The 21,854-nt window shown below is 45.9% G+C and overlaps 1 protein-coding gene and 1 non-coding gene across 2 annotated transcripts; one reads left to right on the forward strand and one right to left on the reverse strand.

Moving 5' to 3' along the window:
• Window positions 1-3,785: 3,785 nt before the first annotated feature.
• Window positions 3,786-3,857, reverse strand: TRNAQ-CUG. The gene has a single exon. It is a non-coding gene; the product is annotated as a tRNA-Gln (tRNA).
• A 217-nt stretch (window positions 3,858-4,074) lies between these two features.
• On the forward strand, window positions 4,075-21,438 carry RAB11A (RAB11A, member RAS oncogene family). Its single transcript, XM_039557511.1, has 5 exons — window positions 4,075-4,211; window positions 11,929-12,124; window positions 12,839-13,032; window positions 13,977-14,057; window positions 19,760-21,438. Exons 1-5 carry the CDS (start codon window positions 4,172-4,174, stop codon window positions 19,897-19,899), a joined length of 651 nt encoding a protein of 216 aa, XP_039413445.1. The 5' UTR covers window positions 4,075-4,171; the 3' UTR covers window positions 19,900-21,438.
• The last annotated feature ends 416 nt before the right edge of the window (window positions 21,439-21,854 follow it).

Raw genomic sequence — 21,854 nt, forward strand, 5'->3', positions numbered from 1 at the left:
GTCTTGCACTCAATTCCTGTTCCCAAAACACACTGAAAACTTTCCTTCCTTTCTGCTTACCATAATATTGTCCTAGTGAAAAATGTCTCCAGAAGATGGTTAATTTTTCTGTTCCCTTCCCACTCTTTCTGCAGTGCTGCAGGGATCCCTGAAGAACAGCAAAACCAGACTGAGATTCGATTTTGGATATAAAATGTGTTCAGATTCAGGCCTTTTTTTATTTCAACTTCAAGGTCAGGAAAGGAAAGGCTAATTTAGAAATTAATTTTGATTTGGTCTATTTCTTCTTATACCTTTTCTTCTTAGAGCTGTAGAAATCAGAAAGGACATAGCAAGTGATGGAATGCAAATAAGTCATCAACAGAAAAATTCCTATTGACTCCATGTATTTCCATTATTCCTACCTGTGGCATAGAATTACCTGAAAAATAGAATCCCTGTACATTGTAGACCCTTTAAATTGGTCTAGGGTTTTAAAAAAGTGGTTGTTTTTTTTAATTTCAGTGGATGGATTTTATATTTGAAGGATTTTTTTCTGCTGACATGTCAAACTGGGGGTAGTGCGTGCTAGGAGTACGCTTTTCTCTAATTTAGCAGCTAGGTTGGAAAGCTTGAATTATCTCTGCATAATTGCAATGATTCATGGATTGTTAGGAAATTGCAAAGTATTGATTGAGTTTTCCCCTTAGGAAATATTTCTCCTCTGATAAAACAGAGTTCTGGGGCTCTGCTTTTGTCCTTCCTGCTTTCTGCCCTGGGGAAGCCAGGGCCTGCTTTTATCTGGGAAATAGGAATTTGGGTCAACGGCCCTTCAAGGACAATTTTGAATTATTGTGATTTCCAATTCCAAATCTTCTCTGAGCTTTGCAAAGAGATGGGCTTGGCAAAGCGTTAACAGGGATTTCAGAGCCAGAAAAGCTGGGACCAGCAGCAAATAATGGCCATCCCTGTTTCATATTCTGCCATTTCCATGTCAAATACCACCAGTGTACTCTGCAAAGGCACCTTGACCTTGTTGTGGGAATGCCACAACCTTCAAAGATGGTGGTAAATTTTCTACTTTATTAGGCCAGGATTACTCTTGGGGATCTCAGGAAATGATGGAAGGAGGGAAGTGGAGAATGAAATGAGGATTGGGTGCAGGGAGAGCTTGATGCACATTGCCTGGGGCTGGGCAGCTGAGAGCTGGGAGCCCTGACACACATCTGCACGTTAATGGTGCTGGGCCCTTTTTGGCAGCTGCTCTATGATTTTCCAGAACAGACCCATAAATACGCAGTTATGAGTGTGACCTCTGCTTCTTTTCTTCGCTAAATTGAACATCCAAGGCCCAGCTGAGTATCATTCCTTGTCTCTGCTCCAGTTGCTTGGGACGTGCTGCCTCTGCAAATGGTTCTGCCTAAGTTAGGAATTATGAGAGCGCTCTAATTCAAGGTTTGCCATGAATTTAGTGTTCCCGCAAGGATGACATTAATGGCAATTAATGCAGCAGAAATGCCAGTGCCGAGTGACTGTTCTCACATTAAAAGCTGTCACTTGGAGAGCGCACGGTCTCTGTTATTCCAGGCCTGACCTCTGCTTTCTGGCCGTGTTTCCTGTGCACGGCTGGTGTCCCAGGCCATCCCATCACTGCAGCAACTTGCTCTGGGAGGGGACACAGAGAAAGAGCAGAGCAGCCCAAACCAGACTGTGCTGACAGTGAAATTTCCTGAGGGTTTGGATATTCTCATTTGGGGCTTGAACAACAACAAAATTAACCCAGGACTGAACAGGATGTAAGACTTTAATTTCTGGAGCTCCTTGCTAGTTCAACGGTCTCCTCATGTCCTGCTCTTTTGATTCCTGTTTAGACACAGACCTCTTTCTGCTGTTTCAGTTTTCACCATGAAGAATCTGTTTTAAAATGATCAATTGCATTTAAACAGGCTTAGATAGAAGTAGTCCCTGCTGCTGCTCGACTCCATGACAATCTGCACAAATTTTGATGTTTTGGTAAAAATCATTGGTAAAAATGCCTCTGCTTTATAATGGCTGATGTTCAAGAAATGACAGTGGTGCAGCAATATGGGAACTGTGATTTTTACCTCAGTCAGAAGAGCCACTGTCCTCACCCTGTACCCTAAAGTCTTGCATAAGGTAAGCCAGTTCTAGATGAGGAACGTCTGCAATTAGGTGCAAGAGGAAGTAAAGCTTGCATACATGAAAAATGTAAATAAAGGGTGTTTCTAGGCTCACAAACAAAATCCAAAGTGTGAAAAGGAGAACAGGTCTTACAGGAGGATAACTAAAAATACTTCATCTGTGTTCTTTTAAGATGTTTTAGCGCTAATAGCAATTCTGGAGGATGAAACCAGGTCTGAGAAACATCAAGTGAAAATTAGTAGCTTTTTAACAACAAAGTTCAATGGGCAAGTGCAAATAGGACATGAGATGGAAACCTGAGCTCCTGAATTATAAATATACCCAGCCTCTACACAGACAAGTATCTGCTATCCATTTGATGTACTAGTCAATGCCAGAGGATTAAGAAAGGTGGCAGGAGCGGGATGAGCATTTCAGGCTCAAGGTTTTGTGGGTTCTGGGTTTTTCTGGAGATAAAAAGAATGAATCCAAAGACAACACAGACTCCTACAGACCTCCTGCTACTAAGCTACCCCCTGTGAGGAGCTGGAGGTGCAGGGCACATAAGAGGCTGGCAGCAGGATATGGGTGAGCCCAGACCATGATGCTCTCAATGCTCCAGTCTCACCCGATGCTCCTGGAGAGCCTCTGCTGGCAGCACCATACTCCTGTGGCGTGACACACTGTGGTCGCACATCAGGTGTCTTTGTTATTAATGTTTTGTTTTCCTCACTCAGAAGCTCTGAGACAGCGTGAACTATTTATTTTTAAACACAGAGGATCACGTTCTGGCTCGTTACAGTTCCAGCAGACGGTAACTGATGCACAGCACTGCTGTTGATGCCTGGGGGTTACTTTCACACACAGGAATGATGACACAGCCACTGACTGCAGTGATGGCAAACACACTGCTGCTGAAGGCAGGCTGGTGGGAAAAGAGAGGTTTTAAGGGATTCGGTTTAATCATCTGGACACAAGTGCTATTTTTATCCTCAGTTGTTTAGATGTCAAGCCTGCACCAGGAGAAGCTGACTACAAAGTTGGTGTCTCCCATGGCACAGGAGCAGACAAGGGGAACTGGACCATCTTTTGGGAAGAGAGAAGCAGGGTAGGCAAGGATGGCAGTGGGAAAGGGGCCTGTGCTCATGGCCTCTGAACCTCATGAGCTGAAAGGGCTTGTTGGCATCTCTGATACCTCCACCACAAGCTCCATTGGTTTCACATGCCCCTCTCAGCTCAGTTCACAGGAGGGATCTGTGAGACCTTGGGGGGGTCTTCCCACCAACCCACCCCGAGCTCTCCTGTGCTTGTGGGTGCCTTTGGGGTGAGGCCAGTGCCTGCCCATGGAGGCAGGAGAAGGGCACCCACATCATGCCAAGGGTTAAGGTTGGTGGGAACCCGGCAAAAGGTGAGGTGAGGTTATCACACTGTGTGTGAAGAGGCCCAAAGAGCTCAGAGTGTGCCCATCCATCACTTGGGAAAGGAGGCTTGGGGAGCTTGGATGGCACATGCCTGGATATTGTTTGGGTACAGGAGTCCGGGGAGCTCAGTGTGTCCATTCACCATTTAGGCACAGGGACTCGGGCAGCTCAGAGAATGCCCGGGGATCGTTTGGACACAAAGAGTCGAAAAGGAAAAAAACGAAAAAAGGAAAGAAAATATACAGGTTCCACCGAGATTTGAACTCGGATCGCTGGATTCAGAGTCCAGAGTGCTAACCATTACACCATGGAACCGCTCTGACACCAGCCTCTCCCGGCCACCCCTAGTCCCTTTCACAGCACTCCCGCCGCAGCGCACCACCCCCTCCAGGGGGTGCCGGGGGTGTCGGGTGCTCGGGGGCCCTGAGGGGCGGGCGGGACCCCCTCTCGCTTTAACCCCGGCGAGGGCGCGGCCGCAGCGCTGCCCCGAGCGCGGTCGTGCGGCGGCGCCGCTGCCCCGGAAGCGCCTGTGGGCGGGCAGGCGGAGCGTGGAGGGCGGAAGCGCTGCGGCGGCTGCAGGGAGGGTTCGGCTCCGCTCCGCTCCCGGTCCCGCTCCTCCGCCACCCGCCATGGGCACCCGCGACGACGAGTACGATTATCTCTTCAAAGGTGAGGCGGGCAGGGCCCTGCGGGCGGGCGGGAGAGCGGCGGGACCCGCGGGCGCGGCCGGGGCCGCTCCCTGACGCGGGGCCCGGCGGGCGGGGGGAGCGCCCCGGGCATCGCCGGGCCCCGCTCGGGTGTCCCTCCCTCACCCCACAGTGTCAGCTTTGGGCAGGGTTTGGCAGCGGGGATTTGGGCATTTGGTCTCAGGGCTGGTCCGAGGCTGCCCCGAGCACAGGCCGAGGCGGCGGCCGGTCTGCGGGGTGGCGAGCAAAGATCGCCAGGAAGGATGCCCAGGGCTGATAAGGACTCGTCAAGGTTGATAACAACCCTCTCCAGCTGTTAAGTAGAGCTATAGAGTGGGTGAGATATGCTCAGCATTGGTAGATGATGCACTAATTAATAAAGTAGTACGACTTGCTGCCTTCTGTGTTCAGAGCCCTTGGCGAGGAGTGGAATGTCCCTGCTGTTCCACACCCAGAGATCATAAAATCCTCATAGAACCATGGAATGGTTTGGGTGGGAAGGGACCTTAAAGATCATCGCATTCCACCCCCTGCCATGGGCAGGGACACCTTCCACTCGACCAGGCTGCTCCAAGCCCCATCCAGCCTGGCCTTGATCTGTCCTGGCTCCCACAGGGAAGGGCAAGAATACCTCGTTTTCCAGGGCTGATGCCCATCCAGTCTGCAATACAGCAGCAAGTTGAGTTAAAACGTTCTAGGTTGTGGTTAAATCCTCAATTTTCACTCCCTGCAGCGTAAAATACCAGCCTGCTGGAAAGGTTCGTGTAGCCCGCTGTGAAATGTGTACAGAAGTGCTGATGTTTTGAAAGTTCACTGTCCCATAATGTGATATTAAAATAAACCCCACTGAAAAAGCAAGCAAAGTAGTGTAAAAAAGTAGTTGTTTGTTGTGATGTGGTATTATAAATTTGAATTTAGGATTTAGAGCATTGCTTGTTATGTTGTAAGGGTTAGAGACCCTGTGCTTGTCATCTCGAAGGTAAACATCGATGTTTTTTCCTGTATCCTTAAGCTCCTGTAATAACTTTGAGGAATTACATTATTTTTATTGTTGGCTGTTTTATCCAATTGCGTGTGGAAAGTGGCATTATTTCTACCTATAAATCAGTCATCTGTGCTGCTGTGGAAATCAAATCAGGAAGTTCCAGAATGGGATCTTTTCTCAGCTTGCAGCACTGGCAAGGACCTTGCTGACCACTGGTTTAATGGCATTAGGCAATGTTATTGTAGGTACTTGTGTACAGGTTATCAAAACCATTGAATTACCCTTGTTCATGCAGTTCTGTGAGTGGGCTTGTAATTAATGTTTTAGCTGTGAAGGCCTGGGACTATCAGTGACATGGAGTTTGTTGGGAGAGCTGCTATCTTTCATTAGACCTGCTTCCTTTTATAATTGGGAAAAAATAAAGCTGGGATCCACTTATAGGGAGAAGTCTAAAGCTGGTTTAATTGAGATTGCCTTTGCTAAAGCTTTTTCTGTTTAGCTTGGTTTATAGAAACTCTTGGGATTGCAGGGAATGCTGTGAAAATGCTGTTGTGAAGATGAATGATTTGGGTTTTGCCAGGCTAAAGTGGACTGCAGGAAGTTGATGCAATGTCACTTAAGTGGGGTAAATGTGGCAGCTGAAATAACATAAAAATGCAGAGTAGTACAAATTGTGGAAACTTTTGTAACTTCCCAGAGATGATGGTGGTTCTAAACAAGCTGTCACCACTCTGGAATGATCTGGAAATTATTGCAAGTAGGTCTCTGAACCGAATGTCTCCTTGCCAGGCACTGGCCAAAAAGGCAAGGGGTAGGTAAATCTTTTGGAAAAGGAAACGGGGACTCGGGGGAAACGTTAAGTCAGTGTTTGAGTTTGAGACATGAGCATCTTGGGAATTGAGGGGAAATGCAGGCATGACAGACATATCCATTTTTAAAGGGATTGTAGAATTAAAAAGATGGAGAAGGGCATCAAAATAATCAGAAAAGAGACTTAATGGATTCATAGCCCTTATACTGAATTGATGTACAACTTGATCAAAATTTAAACAGTGAGTGATAAGGGCAAATAGGGAAAGTATCTCCTGTTTGTCATCATTTCTGTGGATATCTGTAATGCTTCTTTTATTGGGCAGCCGGTGAAATCAAAAGGACAAAGTCCCTCAGGTGGGTATGCAAATTTTGGAGTGGTGCATTGCCATGCATATTATAAATGGGTTTGAAAGCCTTCATGAATTCATAGAAGCAAAAAAATCTTGTTTTGGGGCATGTCCGTGTGATGGTTAAAATGGCAAGTCTGAAGGCATTGCTTATTTGAAGATGCAGGGGCTGGCTAGGACAGAGATTAGCCTGTTTGTTATACACACCATGGTTTTTGGACGCCAGTTGTTTGTAGTCAGACTCTGGGTGTTCGTCTGTCAGGACACTTTATCCAGCAGGACACTTCTGGGTTTATGAAGGGACATGAGTTCAGGACTGAGTTCAGAATTTGACCTGGTTAAAACAATCATGTGATGTTCTCTAGTCTGGCTGTCTTTTACTGCTCCTGGGTTGAACTGCCACGTTTCTGTTTGTGAGACTTCTGGTTTTGTCCTGTCAGCCCCTGACAGCAGATGTGTGTTGGAATCTGGCTGACTCTGCTGCTGGGTGTAAACTGAGCCCACCTGTGCTTCTGGACAATAAAATCCAGGGACCTGTTACAAAATACCCTTCCCCTGACTATGTTGCAACACTTCAGCATATGGGAAAGACTAAGCCTCGCTTGGAAAAAAACAGTTTCTGTTAAATTTTTCTTGTCCAGATTCCAGTCTTTGTATTCTTCCATAGTTTTGGGGTCTGGCTGAGAGCAGTGCCTGCGGTTCCCAGAATGGCTCCTGAGGAAACACAAGGCCTATGAAGTCCAGTTTGTAGAAGTCTTGTTCTCATTTTAATAGGATGAAAATATAATGGTGATATAAGGATATTACTTTATTATTTAATAAATTAAGCCTGGCTTTAGTACAGGAGCCTTTTTGCTCTTTTTGTTTAATGTGCTTGCAGTAGATGAGCAGTTATCAAAGGAACCCTCACTTGCAGAAGATGTTTTCTATGGACAAAGCTCAGGAAGATTATGTCTGCACCTTGGCCATCTGGAACTCTGGATCTGGGGGCAGACTCATGTCATGGACCTGACTTGTGGTGACATTCAGCTTCTTGTTAGGAAAAACTCCAGTTTCAGCTCTCTGCTTCTTTGCATCATATTCATTTCTCCAACTTCTCCCTCTGATATTGAGGAAATGCTCTGAAACTGAACCAGCTTGCTCGTTTGGGGTTTAGAAGACACATTTTTACTTGCGTGTTTAGAGAAATGTGTGGTTGTATGACATCTATTGATTTGACATTGGTAGAAGCCCTTGGCTTTCATTGCCTCAGATGTGGAGGCACTTTGGTGCTGCAACAAACTGGCTGGTGCAGCCATTTACTGCAGAGGTGTTGGGAGGTGTTACTGATTGTATGGACAGGCAACCCCTGCCCCAGAGGGCCTTTGGAGTGCCAGTTCTTTTTGTGACAGAAAATGGGTGAATAAAACAGGGCACAGCTGAGGAGGGAGGTTAACACAAGTCATGACCATGTTGGGTTTATGACCAGCTACCTACAAGGTATAGGATCGAGTAATTTTTTTCACATGCCCTTCAAATTCCAGCTGAAGTGGGCAGGGAGAGGTGTTCGTCAGCAGGTTCTTCTGGGGGTCATGAAGACGTGTCCAAGCTTTTTATTGATATGTCTCTTAACAGCAGAATTCAGTGCAGAAACAAGTTTTAGACATTGTGATTTTCTTGTGCTGGTGTACTGGTCCTAAATCATGTAATATGTGACTTGTGCAATAACTTTTACCATAGACAACACAAGCTAGTGCTGCTGGACTCTTATTTTCAACCTGTTTGGGTTGCCAATAACATATTTAATGAGATAATTAAAATATTTTCTGAAAATTTAAACTAAGAGGTTTTACAGAAACAAAAATTGTGTGAGTGAGCTGGAATGTTGGTGAAAAATTAATAACCCTTTCTTGACATAGTTCTCTAAATTGCTTCTCATGCATCTTAGGAAATTGAATTCTTATTTTGGTCTTCTACAGAAATAAAACTGGAATTAGAGAGGGAAATTTTTACAGTACTGTGGACTTCATTCTCTCTTTAAATTTTTTTTTTCTCTCCACCAGATGCTTGTATGCTTGTCTTAAATGTTTGGGGTAGTAAATGCTGTAGAAAGTCAAATGAATCAATTTAAAGCATGTGGTTGCAAGTATTGAACTGTCCCACCACTGAATCAGTCACTTGGGGCTGGGAGATCATTTCCATGACTTTCAGGTGTGTCAGTACAATTTTCCTTGGTTGTGCAGCTTCTTAAGGTGCTGCTCCTGTGAGGGAGGTCCTGCTCCAAAGCTGGTTATTGATGGATTTCAGGACTGAGTCTTGTGGCTGAACTTGCTAAAATGTTTCCTCCAGACGTTCCTCCTTCCAGTGCTGATGTAGAAATGGAATTTATGGATGATGCAAGTTGGGTGGGACAGGGGAAGTGGGAGTATGGCACTGAATGAGCTGTGTGCTGATGAGGACTGTGGTCCTCCAGATGAGCTGGTATTTGGGATGTAAGGGTTTATCCCTGGGGACTTGGACTCTGGTAGAGTAAAAGTTTGCCAACATGAAGCTGAACAATTAGGTCTGATGACAGGCAGATGGAGCCGTCAAGGTGAAATTGTCAGGAGAAATAATTCCAGCTCCAGGTGTGCCTAGTAGAGATGGAAATACTAAAATTCTTGTCTGCATCACAGGGGGATCTCCCTTAGAATGATGTATGCAGTTCTCACTGTGCTGAAAAGAAATTGAAAAACTTGTAGGGAAGGTGTTTGGGGAAGTGAACGTGTTTATACGGAACCATTTGACAAGTTGGCGTATTTAGTAAATACAGCAAAGCCCAGAGAAGATGTGGTTGCTTTCTGTAAATACCCCAGTGTAAACACTGCTGGGAGAAGACACTAATAAGCTAATGGAGGATGCTGGCACATGGACACCACCATCAGCTGACCACTAATTCCTTCTGAAAATCAGAAGGCAATTTCTAACCATTAGGAATGAATTTCTGGAAGAAAAGCCCAATGAAAGGGACAATGTGCAGGAACACTTAGCTTTATCATGGCCTAGATAACGTCATTTCCCTCCCAGAAACTGTTTGCCTTGGATATTTAGTATGGGACTTGGCCATCCAGGGTCATTCCTACTACATTTCTATGCTAAGAATGTAATACATGGGAGCACTGTGTAGTATAAAATATCAAAATATGGTGGCTTGATAAGGAAAGCAAAACTGAAATTAAAACCACAATCTGAGTGGCTGTTAAAGCTGTTTCAGTTCATAATTGTATTTTAAGAGTGATACACAGACTGGCAGAAATGCCGAAGGTGTGAGGAGTCTCAGGTGCCTGCTGACATTCCAAGCTGTTCTTGTGTCCAAGAGGAGCTGCAGTGGCCCAATTAAGTAGAGGAAATAGCTGATTTCAAGGAGGAAGGTATTTTTTTCCCCTTATAATTGGGACACATTATTCTGGTGCTGGAAACCATTCAGAACATAAGGAGTGTGGGATTCAGGCAAGGTAAGGAAAAAAACCTGGCAGAGGAATTAAAGGGATCCCTCTGTTGTTAAATGACTTGAAGGTGGGCTTTGCACTAACAACAAAGGTAGGTTTGAGACAATACTTAAGACGTATATGATGCATCCTGTTGGGAAAAGGAAATGGTGAATGTGGATTGCTTTTCTTGCTTAGAGCAACTTCTGGCCCCTGCCAGAGTTAGTGCTGGGTGATAGCAGGACTGAGCAATACAAAGGGGGCTGTCAGCTTTTCCCTCCTAGGAACTTGTTGTGTGTCCCAGTGAATACAAACATGATGTCATCTAAACCCATGGGCTAAACCTGCCAAAACAGTGTTGAAGAAGAGACTTGCCAGTAGCAGAGGAAAGCTGTGGCCATTTGCCAGGGGTGGTGATGCAATTGGTGCCCTGTCCCCTGCACTGGGTTTACCATGATGTAGCATCTCTGTGCCAGAAGAGCTGTTCAGCAGTGACCTAGCACGTAGTAAAGCAGACTCCTGTTTGCAGTCAGCATGGGGCCTTGCCACCTACCTGCACTTGTGATCTTCCTACACAGAAGAGGTTAACAGAGGGTGCTTTCTGCAACTTGTGTGCTTGGCCAGCTGCGTGCTGAGTCAGCTGGCACGGGCAGCTGGGAAGATGTTTATTTTGATGAAGTATTCTGCACAAGGCTGTGTTTGAAGCCAACGTTTTCTGCAATTTTCATTTATGGAGGGAGTTTAAAAGGTGCTGCTCTGCCCTTCCAGTCAGAGCAAAGTCCCATCTGCCAGAATTGCTCTGCATTATTTAAACAGAAGCTGCAGAGGGCTGCAGCAGCAGATGGGAATGTTTCTGCTGCTAGACTGAGCTCCACGGGGGGTTTGTGTCACTGACTGTGTTTGGTGCTCTCATTGCTTTGTTGTACCACACAGAATCTTTAATGCTGTGTTTTGGTGTCTTAATTGTTAGTGATGTGTGTTTAGCAAGTAATTGTTTTTCTCTAAAAAACCAAAGACACAATGTTTTTTGTCACCTGAGTGTGCACTTTTTTGCTTGGACTGGTGTTGATTCACTGCTGAACTTCATTATTGGCCTTTCTTCTCAAAGATTGTATCATATTTTTCTTCCCTTTCCTTCATTACTGGTTTGGAGCCTTATCATCATTAAGGCCATAGGATGACCCCAAGAGGCTCCTGTTCATGTGAGTCAGGTTGTGAACACATTTCTGCCTCTTGGTACTGAGTTTTTAAGTAACACTTAAACTTGCACTTTTCAACTCAGCGTTACAGGATATTGCAGGGAATCCTCGTGATGCTGTTTTTCCTGCAGGAACTGGACTTTGAACCTTCTATCACTCTGTCGTCAAGAATAGCTGAATCCTTCCAATTAGTTTGCTTGCCACTGGTGCTCGTATGAGTCAAGCTGAGCCAGGGAATGGTGGATCCAATTCTGAGGCACAGCGATCCCCTGGCAGCATTTTTGAGCAGTTTCAAGCTCTGGCCTGATGTGTCCAGGAGCCACAGCAGCAGTGGGGGACTGTGGAAGGGCAGAGAGCTGTGGCTCAGCAAATGTTTCAAACTGGCTGGTGGGGTGATGGTGGTCTTGGGGGTTCTTTGGTTTGGTTCTCTTTTCATTCACAAATTTTTCTGCCCCAGTGGGGAACCTCTCTTCTGCAAAGGCATGAGGAGTGTAAAGTGAAAGCAGAGTGTGCTGCTTGCCCTGTGTTTTGCACTTCTTCAGCAAAGCAGATTTCAGTTATGTGGTTGTAGGGTTTTATTTTTGTTTATAGTTCTAGTATTGTTTAAGGAAATGTAACTGGTCACCAATGTTTGCAGTGACAGCCATGTATATTCTTCCACACTGGGCAAAGGAGATTGGAATATAACCAATAAAAGTCAAGTCTTAACATCTGTTCAAAATACTGGTGAATGTGGCAGCTCTGGTTTTCCAGAAATATTGAGACTTGGACAGCAAATGCATGACAAGGATGGTGGTGTTGCCATTTTTTCCTTCATGCTTCATTCTTTCAAAGAAATATTTCTTGTGTGTGATTTTCAGTGTGTCATTTACCTCTGGAGTCTGATTCTGATATGATTTTTGTCTTGTAGTTGTACTTATTGGAGACTCTGGAGTAGGGAAGAGCAACCTTCTGTCTCGATTCACTCGCAATGAGTTTAACTTGGAAAGCAAGAGCACCATTGGTGTGGAGTTTGCAACAAGGAGCATCCAGGTCGATGGGAAGACAATAAAAGCTCAAATCTGGGATACAGCGGGGCAGGAGCGATACCGAGCCATAACCTCAGCGTAAGTGGAGCCAGCTTGGGCTGAGGAGCAGCTTGGGCTGAGGAGGGCAGTTTTGGCCCCTTCAATTCCTTACCAACTGCAAACAGGGGTGTTTGTGTTTTGTCAGGTAATACCCACAATAATGTGGTGGTGGGAAGGTTAAATATTATTCAACCCAGAAACTCAATCTGATGTGTTCCTGCACAGACCTATTTACTTTGCAGTGCTCTCGTGACATGTAACTGGGGGCATTTCAAGTTTAGAATGCAAGAACTTTGAGAGACTCATTTCCATGGAAGCGAATGACAAAGGAATATCAGTGTTCCTGGTCATTTTATCAGCAGTAACCTAAGAGCAGAAGCCTTCCTGTAGCAGCCAGGAAAGACTGCGCACTTGTGTGCTTGTTTAATTGTTAAAAACCAGCATAGCAAAAGCTGGAGCTGGAGGGAGTTGTGGGGTGGGAGAACACAGCCTGTTTCCTTTTGAATGCATTACTGTGGCTCTCACTCGAAAGGAGACCAGCTGGGGCCTTTTGTAAAGGGAGTAGATCACGCTGACATTTTTATGACCCAGTGAGTCACTCTACAGTCTCCTTATCACTCTGGGCTGTGCCCGTGCCGCACCCACAGTGATGGGTGGGGGAGAATTTTCAAGAGTGGATCAGAGGTGGAAGGTGACTATTGCACAGTCTCCTGTATCCTCACTGTGGCTGGCTGGCTGTCCCCTTGTCCCCAGGTACTACCGTGGAGCCGTGGGGGCACTGCTGGTGTACGACATTGCCAAGCACCTCACATACGAGAACGTGGAGCGGTGGCTGAAGGAGCTCCGGGACCATGCCGACAGCAACATCGTCATCATGCTCGTGGGCAACAAGAGCGACCTGCGCCACCTCAGAGCTGTCCCCACGGACGAGGCCAGAGCTTTCGCAGGTTGGGCAACTCAGAGCAATTTCCTGCTGCTGTCGGGGATTTGCCTACCTTGCTTGGAGAGGGTGTGGGTAGGAGGAAGAAACCTGCTGCTGCTCATGTCCCCTCAGTGTCACATGTCACATTCAGTCAGAAAGGAGACCTTGTAGAACATACATGTCGTTCCAAGAACCAGCCAGAGGCACCTGAACATTTTAACCCAGATTTATTCTCTTGCCTGGGCACTGTTTGTGTTGCAGAAACTGCCTCTGGCTTTAGGTTTGAGTTTCTTGTGTGGTGGTAGCTTTGCCTTCTGTATCCCAACTAATCTGCAGCCCTACACAGGTGCCTGTGGCTGAACACTTTCATTAAACTGGCTTTCTGAGTTTTGTTATGTAATTAAGATCTGTGAACAGTAGTTCTAGTTTCTGTAAGCCTTGTTTTAGGCCCAGTTTCTTTAATCCAGGAGTGGAGCTGGGTTCCTCGCATTAAAGTTTGCCGTAGCTCCACTGGCAGAGTTTATGGCCGGTGAGGATCCCTGCCTGCAGCTGGAGGAGTGTCATTCCCCCTGCTGCTCCATCCCCATTAAATAAGCTTCTGTGATGTATTAGCAGGTGGGAGGTGGAGAAACTTGATGACGTTAAAGAAAATCTAGGAAACTTTCTCATGCAGTTCTTGAAACTGCAACAGATTATCCCTTTCAGTGATGCACGAACCTGTGCAGTAACGTGACACAGCACTGGGCTGATCCCTGTGCTTGGGAGTGGGTGTAAATTCTAACGTTGGTGTTGGGTGGTGTCACTTTCAGATCAAGTAAGGGGGAAAACCCCACAACTTTGTTTTCCTTTCTCTTGATACCTGGGTGTCTCATCAGGAATGCTACAAATATTATCTGGTACAGAAGCTTTTCCAGATGGGAAACAGATATGTACTGTACCTCTCTAATTATAGTATTTCTGTCCACACAGAGAAGAATGGTTTGTCATTTATTGAGACATCTGCTTTAGACTCTACAAATGTGGAAGCAGCTTTCCAGACTATTCTGACAGGTGAGTCATCCAGGGCTTTGTGCTTCAAGGGGGAAGGGCAGAAGGCTGCTCAGATATGATGCAAATAGGCATCTCTTTGCCTATAAAGTGTTTAAAATGTTGCTATTTAATCATTCTTCATTAGCAATAAGATTTGGAATCCAGTGTCAAAGTGTCACAGTTGAAAGGCGAGCCTTGAACTGGGGAATGAATCCTTGTTCACTTTGATCTGCCCCAGGACTGTAGTCAGCCTGGTTTGTGTTTCAGTTTCCGTCTTCCATTACAGGGAGTGCCCAGGCGAGGGAATTGTCTCATGCTGGCATCAGGTGACAGCAGCCATTGTTTATCAGAGGAGAAGTCAGTCCAGTTTGTTTCCATCTTTAATGGTGACCGTAGCAGTTGCCAAGGAAAAAGGGATGAAAGAGCAGAGATCCTTCCTTTGAGACACAGTGACTCCTGAGCTGCAGGAGTTGCTATTGCATTTAGTAGCCTGGACTTTTGGCCTGTGACAGCAGTCAGTGCTGCATTTTTTATGTTCTGTGGATAAAGTACCTCCTGTTTGTTTAAAGCCTTGTTTAGGTAGGCAAAACTTGTTAAGGCTGAGACACTCGACTACAACAATTTGGGGAACCTTAACTTAACCCTGGCTTATAAAGGTGGAGTAGGAGTTCACAGATTGGTGTGGAAATCACTCACTGTCACGAGGCTTTTGTATTTCTGTGTGCCCTGTTAGCTGTAGTCAGGGCACAGTGGGACACTGTGGCCTCTGGTTTTGGAGCTTTCATCATTCCCAGCTTTGGCAAGTGCTCTAGTCTGAGTTTTCAAAACAGATATCTGAGACACTCCTCCGTTTGCTGTGTCTCTGTTCTAGGTGTGCCAGGCAGTCTCTTGTTTTCTCCAACTGCCTCCAACGTGTTTTGCAGTTGCAAATTTAAAGTCCCTCCTTCCCAGTTGTAGCATGTGCCAGGCTACGTGATGTGCTTGGTATAAGCAGTGACCCCACTACTAAACTGTCTGTAAATCAGATCTTGTTGCTGTGACCTTGACACCTAGTTGGTTCTGAATTTTGTTTTCCTCTTTGCCACCTAATTTAGACATTCTTTTAAAAACACACCAAAAATGTCCTGGTAGCCATAGTGGAACATGTAGGTGAGGATAGAACTAGGAGGTTATTTACTGTAGTAAAAGTATAAATCCTGTAGCATTTCTTCAGTTGTTTGAAATGCTTTATGGACAGCCTGGCAGTGGAGAGAGGTGTTAGGCTGCTGGGATATTAGCTGCCTGTGTCCATCTGTTTCTTGTTTCATCTTCAGTTGTAAGAGGCCTCTGACAGTTCTGACTGTGTTTTTACAGTGGGTTCCTAAGCAGTAGTGCTCCTGTGCGATACCAGCTAAAAGCGTGTTTGTGCTAGGTGAATAAAAACCTTTTTTTCTTTTTTAATTAAACCATGTGGTTTCCTTTTAACTTGCATGTATTCATTTGGTTGTAATTCCAATACTGCACAAATTTCTTTCAAAAAGAAAGAAGTTCTGTTAGCTTACACATTTATTCCCTACATGACAAACTGCCTGTGCCATCAGAGGGTGGATGACTAAGGAGTGGCTGAAGGCAGAGGTGTTGGGATGCTTGCTGCATTTCCTGTTTTCTTCACGTACCTGAAGGCAGTCCTGTAAAAATGCACAGGAGTTTGGGCATGGATTTTTCAGGAGAAAGACACTGCTCACCTGTAACTGCTAAAACCTGAGACTTCTTCCTTTATGCCCATGTCCTTGGTAGCCCTTCTCTCAGGAACACCTTGACTTTGAGGTCAGATTTGGCCAGATGTGCTTTGTGTCATGTAGAACAAGCAGCCTTGCTGCTCTCACTCTCTGTTTGCAGAGGTCTCAGGGCTCTCAGATGCAGGTTAGTTAATTCACTTTCATACACCAGCACTAATAAAACAACATCAAATATATCAGGCAGTGTTTATTCCCTCCCAAGGTGGCTGTCAGGCTGTCATAGCCAGTATAGACTGGTGACCTCCCAGTCCCCATCTCCTGCTGGCCCACTGTGTTCTCTAAGTGACACTGGAGAGGTGGGACGTTTCCTGTGTGCACTTGGCTTCCTTCAGAGCTGTGTGACACTCTGTTGCCATGGGAAGTGCTTCACCTCTTGGACACAGGCTGGGCTTTCTTTATCTCTCCTCACAAGCTTCCCACAGTACCTTTTATTCCAGAAGTGAGTTTGGATTCTAATCCATGGAGGTTTGATTTTTTTTCTGGTTTAATATGTCTGTAAGCAGAGCTGTCTGTAATGGGTGAACAGCCCATTAAAACTTGCTCTTGGTGGGCTCTGACAGATTCTCAAGGCTGTTGCTTTTCCATGGATGTCAGTGTTGCCTGCATGTTGCTGCGACAGTGTTTAGGGTAAAGAGCTCTTGGACAGGATCCTTGTGATCCTTGTTCAGAAGGGGTCAGTTCAACTGTGCTGGAAGAAACACTTGTGCTTAGTGGGCATGTGCTCTCTCCAGACAGGAGCTCCTGTTTGGGGGAGATAAAGGTGCGGTAAACAGTGCCTGAGCAGCAGGTTGGCTCCATCTGGGCTGTGACTGGCATGCTAAGGAGGGCTGTTCTGGAGCTCACTTCACAGCTGGCTTTTTCTCTTGATGACTTGCTTTGGAGGAAGGAGGAGAGCAGTCATCTGAGGAATGTGGTTTTTGGAGTCACCCTGCAGAATCCTGGCTGGTGTGTGTTTGGCAAGGCTGCTTCCAAGCTCAGTGCCTGTGGATGGAATGCTGGCTGTCCTTGGGAGCAGGAAGCTGGGGAAACCAGCAGGTGTTGCCAGCGGCTGCGAGCAGAGCTGGCTGACAGAAGGGGCAGGATGAGCTGCTGCACCAGCCCTTCTGGTATTTGCAGTGCTGGGAACTGGACCAGACACCCCAGGCTGCTCCAGAGCCTTTCCCCTAGCTGCTGGGATCTCTCCTGAACAGGGTGTCGGGACCAAGGTCTGTAGCAGCCCCCCTTTCTTTCCAGCCCTTCTGAAGCTGATCTGGTTGGGACAGTGTTGGAAGTTTGTGAAGGTGCTTCCCTTGGAGGTGTGGCTGGGTCCCTGTTAAGCTTATCCACACCTGGGCTCTCAGAGTAAGCACTTTGAATAGATGGCTTTGGCCGTGGGAAATGTGAATCCAGTGTAGTTAGCACAGCCTGTGATCTGTTGCTACAGGTGGAATAAGGGATAAAAGGGATAAAAGCTCTTCTTTCTTCTCCCATATTATAGAGGACTTTTAGAGGGGGTGTATCATACATGTGGTGGGCTTCCTGTCCTGCTGTGGATTCCAGATGAGGTTTTGAGGACCTTTCCCATCTGTGACTTAGAGCAATGGTCCCTATCCAAATCCTTCTGTTCCAAGATGTCTAGACTGCCGGGGCTGATTGTTGTGCACACAAAGCTGCTTTGTATCATCTGGCAAATAAGAGAGACTGGTATTATGATCCCAGCCACCCTGAGCATTCACAGCAGGATGAAGCATCCTAAAGTAAACTGGAGTCTGCCTCCATTCCCTGCCTGGCTCTGTGCTGTCTCTGTTCCCACACTGCATTCTGCTGTGGTTTCATCTCTAAGGAATCCCATCACCAAGGAAACAACATCAGAGAATTAACATCAAAAAATCGAGGGATTTCCTCTTTTGTCTCTGTATACCTGAAAATGAATGGAACCCCAGTGCAGGCTGAGCAGCCAAGGCCTGGCCCAGCTCCTCCTGGGCAGCAGTGTCACTTTTTCCCAGCTCTCACAGTGCAAGGCCTGTCTCGCACAGTTCCCCATTATGTAGTGATGCATTCTGCTGAATGTGCCCTTAATAAGGTCTCATTCAGCTCCTGAGCAGAGCCCAAAGTGCTGTGTCTTCATTAAAAAGGGTACATCTTCATTAGCCCAGCGTTCTCTGGGCACAGCACTTCCAGTGCAGGCTTGGCTGCTGGGCATTTTGCCCCAGTGAGAGCAGGTTTAGGCTGTTCCCCCTCCCCTGCCACAGCAGCACAGCCCTGTGTGCTGAGTGTGCAGCTCACCAGGGAAGGGTAGATTTTAGCATTTAGGCTGTGGCTGCACTGAGCTTTACTCTGCAAAGGGGGGAGAAGCAGCAGGGAGCAGCAAACTTGGGACTGCTGATAGTGGATTCACTTGCAGGACTGCTGGGGAGGCCGTGGAAATGGGAATCATGGGAAGATGTTCCCAGAGTCAGAAGGGGTAGATTCATTATCAGTAAGGGAATTGGTGCTGTTAAGATTTTTAAGGCTTTGGAGCTGTTTGCCGAGGATCTTTGCTGTCAGATGAGGCTGTTACACAGAGGGCACCCTGTGTGAGTCCTGGCTGATGGGGTGGAGGAAGTATGTGATATGTCAGGGACTTGTATGAACTTGTTCAGGAAATTCTCTGGGAAACTGAGAATTGCTGCTGCTGAAGGTGTTACCAGAGAATTCCCAGTGACAAAGGTGGGCAGAGCCTTTTTGTGTTAATGGGAACAGGCATTGCTCTGCACTGGAAGTGAACTGGCTGTCAGCCCTGAGCACGAAGCTTGTCCTGAAGGTGCAGAGCAGGTCTCTCCTCTCTGCTCCTCCCACCTCACACACAGGCTCTGCTGAGCACTGCCACGGGGCCAAGTCTGCACATTCCCACACCGGGCTGCAGGTGGCTTTAAAGGTCTGGTTTCATGGTTTTCATGTAACTTGTGAGGTTGTTTATGTATAAGGTGGTTGGAAAGAAGAGCAAGCTCAAGAAAGGGTGAAATCAGAAAATCCTTTTACCTGTTCAGCTCTTGTTTGGTTGCCTCAATGACTTAATCTGTACCTTACGGCGTATGAAAAACCCATTTTAATGTACAGTTTGTCCTGTCTGAGTCCGAGCAGGGGCTTTTTGTAAAACTGAGCTTTAGTAAGCTTTTATTTTTTTAATGTTTTTCAAATTCAGATTTGCAAGTGAGTTCCCCATGTTCTATTTTTGGCGTCCTGTATTTCCTTTCTGGGGGTGAAGTGTTACACATGCTCTACTCTCTCTGTGCAGCTGAAGTGCTGCTGTAGCTGCTCTGAGTTTACGTGCAGCACCATCAGCCATGAGAAGCCCCAGGAACAGGGCAAGGCTCTCGGTGCAGGTGTTTATCCCATGCTCTCTAATTCCTCTTTGTTTGGAATCTCTTCATCTGGAGCCCATATTTCTCACACAGCACATTTTGTAAGGGATTTCTGTGCTGCTGAAGGGGCGGAGTCTCCCCTTTTGGGCCCAAATCAATCTTTTCTGAAGATTTAACACTGCTTGGATGATAGACATGATGGGTGTGCTCAGCAAGAAGAAATTGTCCTTGCAGTCCTATCAGGGAGAGAAATCTGGAATGGTTCCTTTTAATCCTGGTGTTGTTTGTGGATACATCAGCAAACATGTGACAACTGTCCTTAACCTTCAGAAGGAATGGATGGGGCACATAGTTTCTCATTCATAGCACAGAGATTCATGAATTCTGTCCATTTACTGACTCTTATCTCAAGGGAAGTAAAACAGTTGTTAAAAAAGTAATTTCTGTTTCAAAAATATATTTTATTTTCTGTATCTAGAAACCACCACAATTGAACTTAGTGTGGAAGCTTCATTGCCTTACTTATGTAATTCCAAAGCTATGCCTGGTTTCCCCTAGGTTTAACTCTTTGATGGCATTTTGCTGGTGTGCACATATTGATCAGCTCTTTCTCCTCTTCCAGAGATCTATCGGATTGTTTCCCAGAAGCAGATGTCTGACAGACGTGAGAATGACATGTCCCCAAGCAACAACGTGGTTCCCATCCACGTCCCTCCAACCACTGAAAACAAACCAAAGATGCAGTGCTGTCAGAATATATAAATTGTCCATTCTTTCCTAAAAGGCTGTGTATATTCCCCAGGTCCAAGATTTAAATATATTTGTAATTCTCGTGGTTACATTCTTGTGTTTAGTTACTACTTATTCCTTCTCCATGAATTTCTCCATGTCTTAAACACTTTGTTTTCAGTGTTTATCAGTCTCTTACTTGGATGTGGCTGCAGTATTTTCCCAACATCGACCTGTCGGTTTGGGCTCAGTAAATTGTTTGGAACTCAACTGATCCCTTCCCAACATGATGCCCGCTAGTCAGAGCACTGACACCTTTGGAGAGCACTTGAAGACGTTATCCTGTTCCTCACAAAGCAATTATTGTCAGAGGAAAATCTCTCTGGGCAGGATAATCTTTCCTTGTCTTAAGGTGTTGCATTCTGCATCTAAAGCTCGGCGAAGCTCAGAAGTGCAATTTTATTGTAAGTTAAATGTTTTTGGCTACATCTTCAGATTGTCAAGTGAAGTTTTATAGGATATTACGGGGGAGAAAAGAGAATTTCTTGCAAACAAGCAGCAGGTTCTGGCTACCTGTGAGTGAGGTGCTGTGGTTTGGCACCTGCTGCAGGGGAGGTTGATGTGAGGCAGAGCTGCTGGGACTCCATGGAGGTGCCCCTTGTGAAGGAAGTGAACGTAGGAGCTGCGTCCCTGAGGAAGGGTCACTCCAGCTCTGGAACTTGCAGCATCTTTGTGCTGCGTGAGGCTTGGCCTCCACAGTGCTGGTGGTATCAGGATTTGAGGATGCCTTTTTTTTCTTTCATGGGACACAGACTTGAAGGGTGTTGTCACATATTACATATCACATCTATTCATGCATGCCACATATATTAATATATTCAAGTGCTTGAGTTGATGAATAAATAACTTCCACTATCTGGCCTTAGTTTTCAGTTCTGGTTGATCCAGTATTTTTAAATTATTCCAGTGATTTGCTGTTTGTTCTTCAACAAAACCCTCTGGAGTAGTTTTCTTACTGGATGTTCCTCCTGTGGTCTGTTGCTCCATACCAATCAGTCCAATCTGCTTGTTCAGGGATACATGAACTGTGCCTTCTGTCACTGCACGTCACTCGCTCTGTGCTGTTCCTAAACACACCTGACACTGGCATTGGGGGCCACAGCCACTGCATTCCCACAGGATTCAAAGGAACTCTCTGTTGTGCAAATGCTTGCAGTTATTTATGCAATTACAGGGAAGCAATTGATTGTAGAGGATGTTTCTCAAACTCTGATATGACCCACTTGGAACATCCAGATGTGGTTGGCACTTTCAGCTGCGTTCTGTTCCCAACTTTTCTGTCTCGCGGTGCTCATGATGTGTGAGGCACACGGAAGGCATTGCTGTAGTCGGTCACTTCTTGTTTTTCACTCCGTTTCTCCTCCTGGTATTAGTTCTGAAGATGCTATTTTGATCTGTTTGTAAATTACTTTGTATTTTATGCATGTACTGTACTTTGATTCATTATTTTTTTAGATTGATTTAAAATATATTAATCCACGATTCTAATAAAGAATTACAGGGGACGACTCACTGTGGTGTTGGGTGCACTTTTTGGGAGAACTGGGATTTGACCGGAAGGTTTTTACCTATGAGCTTCTTGCAACAGGCAATGAGAAGGCACTGAAGTGGAAGTGCCCCTGCAAAAGGAACTGAAAAGGTTGTGTAGCACAGTTGCCTTCCCTGAGAGCAGCTCTGATCTTCCTGGGGCTGCTGCAGTTTATAGCCAGGGCACTTTGGCAGCTTCAGGAAGCTTTGAAGCTTAGAAAATTCTGGGGGTTCATTCCACTCAAACGTCTGAATAACTTTTACAAACCTGTTTTTTTTCCCCATGTTGCCACCAGGAAGAAAATCCAGTGGGTGACAAACTCCTGCTTTCTGCAGCAAATGATGCAAGCTTTGGATCCCTCTGCTGTGTCCTGATGAAGAGGTGCCCATGAGCACCAACG

Source organism: Corvus cornix, chromosome 10, assembly GCF_000738735.6.
Source record: "Corvus cornix cornix isolate S_Up_H32 chromosome 10, ASM73873v5, whole genome shotgun sequence".
NCBI lineage: Eukaryota > Metazoa > Chordata > Aves > Passeriformes > Corvidae > Corvus > Corvus cornix.